Source organism: Polyodon spathula, chromosome 2, assembly GCF_017654505.1.
Source record: "Polyodon spathula isolate WHYD16114869_AA chromosome 2, ASM1765450v1, whole genome shotgun sequence".
In the NCBI taxonomy this organism is placed as follows: Eukaryota; Metazoa; Chordata; class Actinopteri; order Acipenseriformes; family Polyodontidae; genus Polyodon; species Polyodon spathula.
The window spans coordinates 69326521-69340258 of NC_054535.1; the positions used below are offsets into that span (position 1 = coordinate 69326521).

General features: G+C 38.8%; 1 protein-coding gene across 8 annotated transcripts in view; it reads left to right on the plus strand.

Moving 5' to 3' along the window:
• The window catches only part of epg5 (ectopic P-granules autophagy protein 5 homolog (C. elegans)), a 55002-nt gene that overhangs the window by 23044 nt on the left and 18220 nt on the right, over window positions 1-13738 (plus strand). For all 8 annotated transcript variants that reach the window (XM_041227534.1, XM_041227584.1, XM_041227556.1 and 5 more), the window contains exons 20-30: window positions 2151-2348; window positions 3043-3153; window positions 3911-4033; window positions 7819-7985; window positions 8942-9169; window positions 9847-9970; window positions 11176-11323; window positions 11642-11813; window positions 12093-12255; window positions 12993-13135; window positions 13314-13470. In XM_041227534.1, the coding sequence (XP_041083468.1) occupies window positions 2151-2348; window positions 3043-3153; window positions 3911-4033; window positions 7819-7985; window positions 8942-9169; window positions 9847-9970; window positions 11176-11323; window positions 11642-11813; window positions 12093-12255; window positions 12993-13135; window positions 13314-13470 (1734 nt within the window). The remainder of the gene's footprint in view (window positions 1-2150; window positions 2349-3042; window positions 3154-3910; window positions 4034-7818; window positions 7986-8941; window positions 9170-9846; window positions 9971-11175; window positions 11324-11641; window positions 11814-12092; window positions 12256-12992; window positions 13136-13313; window positions 13471-13738) is intronic.

Here is a 13738-nt window from a genome sequence, read left to right on the forward strand (position 1 = left end):
AAGGTTTAAATATACCCAACAAGCGCATCAGTTGTCTTGACCTTTTGCAAAGAAAGAACATTGATGTTGCAGTGATACAGGAATCCCATCTCAAATAGCAAGATGTCCCTAGATTTGCTAACAAATATTATGTGGCCGCTTCCTCCTCTGCAAACAATAAAACGCATGGCTCTTTGATTCTATTGCGCCGTAACTCTCAGTTTACTGTTTTGGGTACAGGAGGTGATGGAGATGGATGGATAGCATTTTTAAAAACTAGCATTTCGGGTAGATATACGATATTTGACCTAGATTTCTTCAATTAACTGACCAAACTGTTATCAGAGCTTTCTGATTATATTTTAATTATAGCTGCTGATATGAATTCGGTGTTAGCTCCTGCGATAGACAAATCATCTATACAGCAGGGCAGTTCTCAACGATCTGCATCCGCTGCTTTACATCTGACCTTGGATTAGTAGATGCTTGGCGAGTATTCAATCCATCTGTTAAAGACTTCACTTTTTTTCCACTAGACATAAATCCTTCTCCAGGATCGACTTCATTTTTGTCTCGAAATCTCTCATTTCTCAACTACATGCTGTTGATATTTTACCAATGGTTTTGTCAGATTGTAGTGCAGTGTGCTCTTATCTAGTATTTTCTGATACTTTGTACCTCATTCCAAGTTGAACTTGACGAATTTCTCGCTATTAATCGCGTTTCAGTCAGCACCCCTCGCATATTATGGGATTCAGTAAAGGATTTTATTAGAAGATATTCTACATTATTTGCCTCTAGTCTTAATAAATCCAGTCTGTACAAAATTAAGGAGCTTGAATTCAAGATTGCCCTCCTAGATCATGAGCTTAAAAGCTGTTTTTCTGAAACCATATATATACCATCTGTAACCATAAATATTTTGCTTAGACGGCATGGAGAGTTCTTTATTCACAGGACCAGACAGAATTATTATTTAATACAATTTTTGATCCGGCTCCAATTAATTCTGAATTTCATTCCTTTTATTCTAAATTTTATAAATCTGATGCCCTATATGGTATTTCCCTTAAGCAGTGTCAATTATGATTTGGTCCTATTATCTCCTATTTGATCACAGTATGGCAAATGGTGGAAAGGTATATTAAAGATGGAACAAAGTGGTATTCGCACTCGTCCATTTTTCACAATGCTGCACTTCTATCTGGCAGTCGCCCTTTTGCTTTTCCTCGGTGGTCTAATATGAGAATTCACACACTAGCAGATGTTATGAAAGACAACTACCTTTGCACATTCCAGGACCTCCAATCACGGTATAATTTGCCTGGCACATCCTTTTTTTAAATTTAAGCCTTCGCTCTGCTATGCATGGTGTTCCCTGGGGCACAGAACTACCATCTCACCCTTTACACAATATACTGAACGCAAGGGGTAGAGCCACCAGACTGGTTTCCACACTCTTATTCTCTTCTACTGATAGCCTCATATAAACCACTAATGATTAATGACGTTTGGAATAGGGACTTACCTCCTGTTGATGAGGGCATTTCTTGGGATACTGTTTGTTTTACTGTGCTTCTAAAAGTGTGTTGTATTTTGTATTGGCTCTTTCAACTACCAAAATAATAATAAAGTGAAAAAATTTGATTAGAAAAAAAGGTGTGTATAAGAACCTAATGTGGGCAGTGTGCCTAATACACATGCCACGGTTGTTAAAATGGGTTTGTTTGAAATCAGAGGTCAATCATTTGATTTGACATGGAACCCCTCTGCTACTAACATGCCTGTTCATGTATTTATTCACTCATGTAAAGTCATTGTGTGCATATAAAACATGGGAAAGAGTCACTTGCCTAACACATCTAAAACAGGGAGGGACAAGAACTTTATGCAATTGTACATTGATACAGATTTGAAGACAGGCAGATGGTAATTTTAAACCCTTTTATATTTCTCCTCTGAACACTGCTTAAACTGCAATGAATTTATTTTATTTAAATGAATGTATTGGGTGCATTCTCTTTCAAGAGTAACAAAGGCATTTTGAAAATTATCTAATTCGGAGGAAAGTACATGTTGAGGTTTGTAACAAAGGCTCTGTAATCCAGTGTATGAAAGAACTGTTGCTTCTGTACTTTGCTGTTTTGAAACTGATTGCTGTTCCCCTTTAGGCCCATGTGTCGGAGAGCAGCCAGCCTGACCGGGTGGGTCCGGCCGCAGTCCTGGAGTTCTGGGTCCAGGTTCTGACTGGACAGAACCTCTGGCACAGGGACAGGACTATCCTGTACCTGCTGGACCACTTGTGCAGGGCTGCCTTTCTACACCAGCAGGAGGAGAGCCTGCAGAAACTGCTCTACCAGCAGCACAAGGTAACTTGGGATCTCTATCCATGACTGAGCATGTTTACAAGTTTAAATGGGTGGTATTAAGATCCACTGCTGCTCGGGTCATTAGTATTGATACTTGCGGGAGCTCGGGTAGGGGTTAGCCTAGATAGAAAGGATAGTCTCTAAGTATTTTCCTCCACTGGTGCACTCTTCATGAACCAGCATGCAGACACAATAAAGGACATGGCTTGTCTCGCAAAAGCCCAACTGGGCTAAAACCATGCGAGCTACCAGGTGCAGAGGATGGGCTGCTGTCATTTGTACATTTTCTTGTTTTCTTATGTTCTCATCAAACATAGAAGATAATAATAATAAGATTGCACAGAACCACAATATTTTGTGTAAGTTTGTCATTCCCCTCAAGACTTGCAGGAACCTTTTTTTTTTCCAGATGTTCTTAAATGTTTAAACCTATGCACATGATATGACATAAATTACTATAAATATAGGTAGCATAGGTTTGTCATTCCTGAACATAAGGGAGCAGAAATGGCAAAATATGCTCAGTTATGCAAAGAAAAAAGAATTACTGTAATTAAAGTCTATAATTACTTTAAGAAAAGAAGGTCAGTCTTTAAGACAAATCACAAGTGTACGACGTAAAACATTGTCAATTCTGAAAAAACTTAGTTTCCAGCAAGTGTACTCAAACTTTTTTTTTTTTTTTTTTTTTTAGAGTGCATTGGGTTACCATGGCGACAAAGGCCTGCTGTCTTCCCTTGTAGGCTGGATCGTTGCAGGAAATGTGACGCCTTCCTTCATTGAGGGGAATTCATTACCTGGGGAGGTAAAACACAACCCGGTGGATTCCAGCCTTCCAGCAATACAGACTGCTCAGATATTTTCACCTGTTCACTGCTGCACAGTGACTGGGCTGCCCTATATAGTATATGTATCTTTTACACCCTATTCCAGCAGAAACATTGGCTATCTTCAGAAAGACTACAGGTTTCTGACCATGTCACTTATTGAAATTACTCAAATAGTGTGTTGTATTTAAATTTTCGGCTGTTTTGTCTCAAGGTGCTTCCACGTGAGTTGAGGAGCTGCTCTTCCATTCTTGTTGCCTGCTGTAGAATTATGAAACACAGGATAGATTAGTGTTTGTAGAAGTAGAGCTCTGTGCCATTATGGATCTAATGCTTTGTGTTGAGTTTCCTGCTGTTTTGCTAGCAGTGCACTAGGTGGTCCTGGCGCTTACTGATACAAGATACAAGAGCTGACCTGGACATTACATATGATAGGCAACGGAAGAAGCACCTGAACACTTATTTGTCAATAAAACACCAACATTTGCTGTAGATACCACTAGTTGCAAACATCATAAAGATAAGGAAAGAGTAAAATAGAAAAAAAATAGGAAAAATATAACAGAAACCACTTACTGTTCATTATGTTCATACTCTTTCAGTTGCAGTACCACTTGAGACCTCTTGACTGTATTGTGAGCTGTATTGTATTATTAGAGCAGTGTAGGAGTGTGCTGTAGTGTCCTGGCTCCAGCCCCCTGCTGAGAGAACCTTGTCTTCCTCCCTTCCTGAAAGGTCTGGTTCTCCTGGGTGGTGCTGAACATGGAGTCCATCTTCGAGGAGGACTCCCAGCTGCGGCGCTGTGTGGAGCACGAGCTGCTTACCAACCCCTCTCTCCCTCCAGACCAGGCGCTCAAGGTAAGGGGGCACTGTCTATCTGCATTCTGTTTCACATCTTACTTTCCTTTTGTTCTTTCTGTCTTTCTTCTTACTGTCATTTGTTGTCTCACAGACTTTGTTCTTGTTTTTTTTTTTCTACCTTCCTTATGGAAGACATTTTGAGTTTCTCTGTTTTCTTTCAGTATTCTCTGACATCACCAGTAGCACTTTTATATTTTATGTCTGAAATTGAAGCCCTCCAGGCAACAGTAAGCAAATCTACGTTATGTTATATTTAGGACTGACTTTCAGTTTAAACTGATAAAAAACAGTAAACCCCCCCATTACAAAAAAATGAAATCGGTGTATATTCAATTAACACCAGAACATACTGGAGATGGTTACTCAATTCACATTTACTTCACCCCTTTCCACTTGAAAAAAAGAATTAAAGAGCCTAAAAAGAAAAAAAAAAACTTTTCCAGTGTTATTGGCTCCTTTCTGACTTGTGTCTCGCGTTGATTCGTTCTGAATAATTTAAACTCACCCCAACTACTCGGTGGCAGCAAATTCCTACATTTCTGTTGGAGGATTGTAACATGCTTGCAGTATTTAAAACGAGATTGCAAGAAACACAAGATTTAAAGCTATATTGCAGTTTGACAAGGTTGATTTACATGCTTGTGGAATTTAAAACAGAATTGCAAATTGTGGTGAAATGTAAAACAAAATGTCTAAACACACAAAAAACACAGAAGACTATGCCTGTGACCATAAGGATTTAGTTGTGGATGACAGCAAAGGTAAGAAGTTTGCCAGAATTCACACATACTCTCTTATATATATATATATATATATATATATATATATATATATATATATATATATATATATATACACACACACACACACACACACACACACACACATACATACATACATACAGTACCGTGAAAAAGTATTTGCCCCATGTCTGATTTTCTGCATTTTTGCATATTTTTCACATTGAATTTGGTCAGATCTTTTTGTGGGTTGTAGTAGTATATAGAGGGAGAATGAGAGAAAAAATGACACCAAAGTTTGGTGGTGCTTTCATTTGTTTGGTGGTCAGGGTAATCAAACATGCAATCTTCAGGTGTGAAAAAGTTATTGCCCACCCTAGTTAACTCAACCCAATTAAAGGGATAATTAAGGTCAGCTGTTTGAATACTTTGGTTAACAATCAGGCCTATTTTGGGCCAACCCTGCCCAATATAAATCTGCTAACTTTGACCCTTACCATCAGGGTGAAGTTGTCAGCACACACCTTTTAGAGGCGCATCATTCCATGGTCAAAAGAAATTCCTGAAGACCTCTGGAAAAAAAAGTTGTTGATGCCTATCAGTCTGGAAAGGGTTACAAATCCATTTCTAAGGCTGGGGCTCCATCAAACCACAGTCAGACCAATATTGTCCAAATGGAGAAAGTTTGGGACTGTAGTGAATCTTCCCAGGAGTGACCGTCCTGCAAAAATCTCTCCAAGAAAGAGCAAGGCGTAAAATCGTCAACTAGAACAACATCCAGGGATCTGTAGGCCTTTCTTACCTTGGGCCCCGTTATTTCTGGCGAAAACAAAATACTGCATTCCACAGCAAGAACCTCATACCAACGGTCAAGCATGTTGGTGGTAGTGTCATGATTTGGGGATGCTTTTCTGCATCAGTATCCAAACAACTTGCCATCATTGAAGGAACCATGAATTCTGCTCTGTATCAGAGAATTCTACAGGAGAATTGCAGGGCATCCATCCGCGAGCTGAAGCTGATGTGCAGCTGGGTCATGCAGCAAGACAATGATCTGAAACATACAAGCAAGTCTACATCAGAATGGTTGAAGAACATTGGGGCATTTGGTGTTGCATAACTTTTTTTAATAAATAAATTAAATAAGTATCAACATTTAGTGTTATTTGTTCACTCAGGGTCCCTTTTATCTAATATTAGATTTTGGTTGAAGATCTGATAACATTGTGTCAAATAAATGCAGAAAATCAGACAGGGGACAAATACTTTTTCACGGTACTGTGTGTGTGTGTGTGTATATATATATATATACACACAGACACACACACACAGTGCCTTGCAAAAGTATTCAGACCCCTGACCAATTCTCTTATATTACCGAATTACAAATGGTACGTTGAAATTTTTGTTCTGTTTGATATTTTATTTTTAAACACTGAAACTCAGAATCAATTATTGTAAGGTGACATTGGTTTTATGTTGGGAAATATTTTTAAGAAAAATAAAACTGAAATATCTTGCTTGCATAAGTATTCAACTCCTGTGCTGTTGAAGCTCCCAGTTTGCACCGATGAAAGAAATTTCCCTAACGAGGACACAGCTACCTTACCATTGGCCTCCACCTGTGAACCATTAAAGTCGCTGTCACATTTTCTGGATAAAAACCCCACTGTTGAAGGATCATTGTTAAGGCTGTGAATCTGAAGGAAAATTAAGACCAAAGAGCATTCTACAGAAGTTAGAGATAAAGTAATACAAATGCATAGATTAGGGAAAGGGTACAACATAATATCCAAGTATTTGGATATCCTAGTGAGCACAGTTGGATCAATAATCTGGAAGTGGACGCTGCATCACACCACCCAGGCACTGCCAAGAAAAGGCCGGCCCTCAAAACTCAACGCTCAAACAAGAAGGAGACTTGTGAGAGAAGCCACAGAGAGGCCAACAATCACTGAAGGAGCTACATTGTTCAGTGTCTGGGAGTGGAGTAATGGTGCACCAGTCAACCATATCAAGAGCTCTGCATAACACTGGCCTGTATGGGAGGGTGACAAGAAAGAAGCCGTTACTCAAAAAGTACCGTCTGAAAGCACGTCTGGAGTTTGCCAGAAAGCATGAGAGTGACCCAGCTGCGATGTGGGAAAAGGTTTTGTGGTCAGATGAGACCGACATAGAGCTTTTTGGCCAAAACTCAAAGCAATATGTGTGGCGCAAACCTAACAATGCCGTGCCTCACGACAGACTATGTCAGCTGCTGTCCCAAAAGAAAAATAATAAAACTACATTATGTTAAATGTTAAGTACATAATTAAAAATACGAGTCAATTGTTTTGTTTTATTTTATTTTATTCCTAACAAAATGAATTGCTGTTTTTTTTTATTTCTACATGAAATGAAAAAGAATGATTTCACATCTTATCACAAGGTGAGGCACCTGCGATGTTGACATGCCAACTTTCTTTCAGCCTGAGAGCACAGGAGACTCCAGCAGCTCCTTCAAGAGTTCAGCGCGGTTTACGCAATTTATGCAAGTCGCAGTGTAATCACATACTCACTGCCCGGCGCTACGCAGACCTGTCTTGCTCTGAAAAGTGATCTCCGTTCATCACTTGAAAATACTGCATCCCAGTTAAACGAAGTGACGTCCCAATTAAACAAAATAAATAGCATTGGGAAGAACCTTCTCCCAACATTGTATTTCATTTAAGCAGCAATCCCCATTATCAGTATCCTGATTAGAGCCCGAATTATATTATATTATATTATATTATATTATATTATATTATATTAAAACAAGGGAATCGCTGATATTGTTCCTAAAAGTGTCACTGGTCCCAGCATCTCGATCTTTGCTTTGAGTCAAGTTCAAAGATTAGTATGAATGGCTTTAGTTGAGATATCTTCTAGTGACATAAATTCGGTGACATGTACATCAGGCTTTATGGCAAGGCAGACCCCTGACTCACCTTTCTATCTTTGACTGGAACAAAACTGATTGAGATTAGTAATTATTTTCTATACCTCATCCTCTGTTGACAGAAAGCACAGGCTCGGCTGAAGCTGCCCGTGGTCCCATCCTTGCAGAGGCTTATGGTCTATCGCTGGGCGCACCAGGCCCTGGTGACCCCCGCAGACCACCCCCTCCTTCCCCTCGTCTGGCAGAAATTTTTCCTGCTTTACCTGCGTCAGCCTGGGCCAGAATTCGGGTAACTCCCTTTGCCTTAAATGCACATCGATAGAATCTGTCTGAAATAAAATTCAAATATTCAGAGGACATACTGTAACACAAGGAACTTTTCTGCTAATTCCATTACACTGATGAGGGAGTTTGCGAAGTGCTACTATATATCTTATGATTGAGAGTAATAGATAAATGAAAGTATTTTGCTTTGGATTTTACCAGATGTATTATAATTATTATAACTAACTTTGCAATCTACTTCTTAACATCCTTTGCCACAGTCCTTGAGTATAACTTTTTATGTATAAGGAAAAATAACACTATGTAACACAATTTTTGTTCCTGGGTAGTAAGTGTTATTTCCTAATTGCTTATGCCTCAAAAGTATAGAAAATGGCTATTATTCCCCACAAACTTTGCTTTTGTGACCTGGACAGTGATATTTCAAAATATCACTATTTCCAATGGGAAAACTGGCAAATGTGTGTCTTTTCGTTCACATAAAGTCAGAAAAAACAACATATGAATCCAAGTTAGCATGTATTTATACTAAAGTAATACAAAAATGACTACAAAAGATTTAGAAGTGAGTATTTTTTCAGGATTTACGATTATACTGTATTTACTGTATTTACTATTCTGACTTTATGTGAACGAAAAGACACACATTTGCCAGTTTTCCCATTGGAAATAGTGATATTTTGAAATTTCACTGTCCAGGTCACAAAAGCAAAGTTTGTGGGGAATAATAGCCATTTTCTATACTTTTGAGGCATAAGCAATTAGGAAATAACACTTACTACCCAGGAACCAAAAAAAAAAAAATTGTTACACGGTGTAATAACAGCAAGACTCCCTGAACAGTCTACATTGATGACATTTTGAAAAGTTTGATAAACAGGTATAACATTTTATTTTATTTTACAAATGTAGGAAGTTTACAAATTCCTTCTGTTTTTGTTTGATTTTTTTCTGTTGCAGATTGGAGGCCAGGGGTTGCATTGGGAGGCGCTACTTCCACAGCCCGGCTCATTCTAACCTGCTGAAAGAGATGAGGCAACGCCTGGTGGAGGTGGCTGATTTCCATCATGCAGCCAGCAAAGCCCTAAAGGTCCCCAGAGACTGTGAGCCCGGTGAGGGGGAGGGGAGCTCCATGAGCCCTACTCCAGAGCACATGACCTCCCCAGAAGTGCACAAGGAGCTGGTCAGGTAACTGCGTGAGATTACTACAGATACTGTGCAGCATACTGCAGCATTCACGTGTGCATATTACATCATAAATATGCAATGAAGATACATGCATCGCATGGACTTTAAATACTGAAAGTTAAAACAAAGTAATCTTTTCAGTCTTCTGTAGTTATTTTTATCTGTTTTTAATTGCAAAAATAGTTTCAAAACAATATTGCCCCCCCCCCATATTTTTCTTAGTCGTCGCTGGAAGTGCAAATAACTTGTAACTGCAAAGTTGTTTTTTTTTTTTTATAAAAATGTAAGAAAATGTAATGGCTGATTTTTATTTTTCATAATAAAATGCCAAATGCTGATATCTTTTAAAGAAAAAAAAAAAAAGCATTCTGCCTGCAAGGGGATGACATTTTCCAGTAATTTTCATGCTTGAAAATGTCAGAAATATTTGCTTCAGTAGCTGCCAGAAACAATGTTTCCCAAAAGTTGCCTTGTGTATGGGCTTTACTTACAATACAGTTGCTTTCAGCTAGCCAATTGCATTTGTGCAATTACAGTACTTGATGTCTAATACCACACATGTGCAAAATAATGTATATTCTAGCATTTCAATAGCAAATACATTAATTTAGTTTTGCTGTCAGTTGAAGAGGATGAGGAGAATGTACTCATGTTTTTCCTCCTTCACTGCCCCACAGGCTGATCAATGTGTTTGCTGTTTGGCTGGTTGATGAAAATCTGCAGATGCAGGAGGTCTATCTGCCATCTTTACCAAAACAATATGACTCGCACCGATTGGCCAAAGTCATGCAGAATCAGCAGGTAGCTTCCTCAACGTTTTCTGTGCTGAGTGGTTTCAGGGATTTGTGAGACCTATAAGTTAGATTTTAACTTCTAAGTATGTTTTTTGGCATTAGCATTCAGCAAAGATGTTCCACTTTGTTCTAAGATAAAACTGTAAAATAAGTATTAATATACTGAAGAAGGCCCTAGTCATAACGTTTGTCTACTTGACTTAGAGTCTTACAGTTTTACCTTAGAAAACGGATTGAGCATTTTGAATGGATCTTTTGATCGCAATCTACCGGTATGGTTTACTCAGGATCTTGCAGAACTTATTAATCAAAGGAACAGATGTTGGGCTGTAGCTAGAAAGACCAAAAATACACAGGACTGGTGCGCATTTAGAAAATTGAGAAATAAGTGTACTTTATTAACTAAGACATCTAAATCTGATTATTATCAGAAAATTACAGCTGATGAATATAGTAATTATACTAATTTCTGGAAAATTATAAAATGTTTACAGTTTAAAAATTCATCTGGTCTCCCTCAGCAATTAGTTGTAGGTAATACTATTGTTTCTGATAAAACTAGCATATTAAATGCTTTTAATGAGCATTTTTTCAAAGCAGGTCATATTTTTGAACAAAATAAAGAAGCTTCTTATGTCAAGTCCACATATAACTTAGAGAGTAACAGTCTGTCCTCTCCTGGTTTTGATAGTTTTCAGTTCCATCCTTTTAAGGTAGATGACATTTTAAGATCGCTGCAAACATTAGATTGCAAGAAGTCTGCAGGGCTTGATGGTTTAGACCCATTTTTATTAAAAATTGCTGCAACAGTTATTGCTGAACCTCTTACTTATATTTTCAACCTCTCAATTGAGTCTAATGAGAAACCTAATGTCTGGAAACTGGCGTATGTTATTCCATTATTAAAAGCAGGGAATCCATCTGATATGGACAACTATGGCCCAATTTCCAATCTGTCAACTTTGGCAGAAATTGTGGAATTATTGGTTAGTCAATTGAAATGTTTCTTGAAGGCAAATAATATTTTAGATAATATGCAATCTGGCTTTAGGCAGAGTCATAGTACTATTGAAAGTGAGGAATGACATCAAAATGGCTTTGGATAATATGTTAGTTTACTGTTAGGGAGAGATTATTGTGCAAGATGTCATAGCAACGTTATTCTAATTACACATGTTGATACAAGTAAATGCTGGTGGTTTCTGATTTTAGGAGCTGTGGATGGAGTATATGGATATTGAACAGGTACAGCATGAGCTGAGAGAGGTTCTGAGTCTTTGGACTAAGATCAGAACCGAGCCGTCCTGCCTACACAACAGCAGTGCGACTAGCTTCACTGATTTTACCAACCCTCAGGCAGGTGAGTTGTTTTAATCAGGGCCAGTGGGGGCATCTTTTCAAGGTTTGCATTCCTTAAAGTAAAACTTCAGTACCTCTTGAAAAATCACCCTAAATGGGGATAAATATTTTTTCATACAGTGATACAGGGTAAAATGCCTGTAATAACAAGCTTATTCTCATAGAAGAAAATCTCCAGACAAAGATAGTAGGATTCTTATGATAGTCACAAGCAGGGGGCTGCTTGCTTACAGTAATCTTAAAAATGTATATTACAAATAATTAACCAGGCAAGTAGTTTTAACTTAATTTTTTCTTCATTTTTTTTTTCTTTTTTAAGCACGAGATCGCATCCTGACTAACCTGCAGAAGCATGATGTGCCACAAGCCCCAGTACCCCTGGTGTCTATGAGAGCCCCAGTCCCGAATATATCCTCTTCCGCCTTGTCCAACGAAATATCTGCCACCGAACTCATCCATAATGATCTAAGTGTACTGCAGCACCATGCCAAGTAAGTGAACGAATGCCCGAGCTCTTTCACCACTGCCATTTCCAAACAGCTTAACATCAAAGATGGTTTGTATGGCTTTCAGTTTGTCCTTGAGTAGTCCAGTCGCAGCCACTAGCCAAGGGCTATTTATTTATTCAACCATGTCTAACTTGAAACCACTGTAATTAATCTGTTTCTTCATAATTCAATGGGTAAATGTGCTTTTTTGTAATGGCAAATGTCAGTAATACAGAGAAAAAGATAATCTAGACATTACCTTTATTTTATTGCTGTCCCCAGGCTTGCAGTGCTACGGGAGTCCCAACAGGTGGCGCTAGACAGCGAGCTGTTGGACACTCTGCCTAAGCTATACAGTAATCGGGAGGAGCAGCTGTCCATGCAGCTGGAGTGCCGGGGAAGTGGGGGTAGACCATGCCAGGGGTCTGCTCTTATCAATGTCAAGGTCAAGGCTGCTTCGGCTCACACACTGGACTTTATTCACAGAACTTTAAGGAACATTTTTTAGAATGTTATCTTAAATTATACAGTGTTTTGAAAGTTGAAGATAGAATAATAAGCCATCTTTAAAACTGTTCAAAACTAGCTTTAGTTAATGGAAACAGACTTTAAAAAGCCATAAGCTAAACATTCCTTAAACGGTCCTTAAAGTTTTGTGAATTAGGTATATTATCTTTATACCTTAGTTGATACTTAGGCTATATTTGTTCATGTATTTCTAGTTAAGAGGTGGAAAAATCCATCCTTGCACTCAGTGGCCATTTAATATTGGGTTGCCCTACTATTTTACCTGGAGTTGGGGTGGCAAAGACTCCTCCTCAAAATGCCTTCAGGTGTCCTGTGGGGTTGTGCACCATTCGCTCATCAGTATTCTCTGCAATGGGTGCTCAAGTCAGTGCGTTTGGCAGAGTGTTGCAAACCACAAATTCAAAGTTCAAGTTCTTCCCACAGAATGTCAGTTGGATTGAGATACACTGATTGTGCTGACCAAGCGAGATCAGTAAGTCTTTCTCATACTCCTTTTTTTTTTTTTCCATCGTGTATTTTATTAACATACTTCTGTAGTGAGGATCAATGAAACCACAAGAAACTCAGTCAAGCAGGCAACCTCTTTTTGGATAACACCTTAATCAGTGGAATTATTATTCTGTGCTTTAATGGTGTGGTTTACTCTGTTCTCAGTTTGAAGGGATGCACAAGCATGAGGCTGTACTAAACCAGATTCAGTCATTGAAACAAGACATTAAACAGCTGCAGACGGACTCCATGAAGCCCCCTCCTCAGAGTGTGGCTGAGGCCGCTGTGCACGTGGAGAACTTCATAACGTGAGTCATTTCAGATCAACTACAGGTACCCAGTGCACATTCCTTCAGTGCTAATGACAGGGGAGCTTAGATACACAAGAGTTTCAAAAAAGGATACAGGCAACAAGCCATTGTTCTGAGGGCTTTCTTTAGCTGAGAACCTGGCTGATGATTCTTAAATGACTGTTTGTTGATACAGGGCCCTTGTTAATGCCTACAAACTCCAGATGACTGCTCCTTCCCAAAAGATCGGGATCGATGCATTCTACCAGGTGGTTTCCTTCGTATGCGACGACACTCAGCGCCACCCTCCCACAAGGCAGTTTTTCTCCTCCTGCATTGAGATCCTGGGACAGGTAGGGTGCATTTGTTAGTATTGCTTTTCAAATAATAGCGGGCAGGACGAAGGTACAGAGTGACTTTTCCCAAGGTGCTTAAGAAGCTGTTTGTATATGGAGCCATGTCTCCCCTAGTCATCCAGAGAATAGCATGAAAGGCAAATGCTGTGTAGTGTGCAAATGTTTTAGAACACCCCATTGCTTCTGTTGTGTTGATTTGTTGTGCATATGAAATTAAACCACTAGAACTGAAAATCTTGGGAAATTGTAAAAATAGCCAAATTAG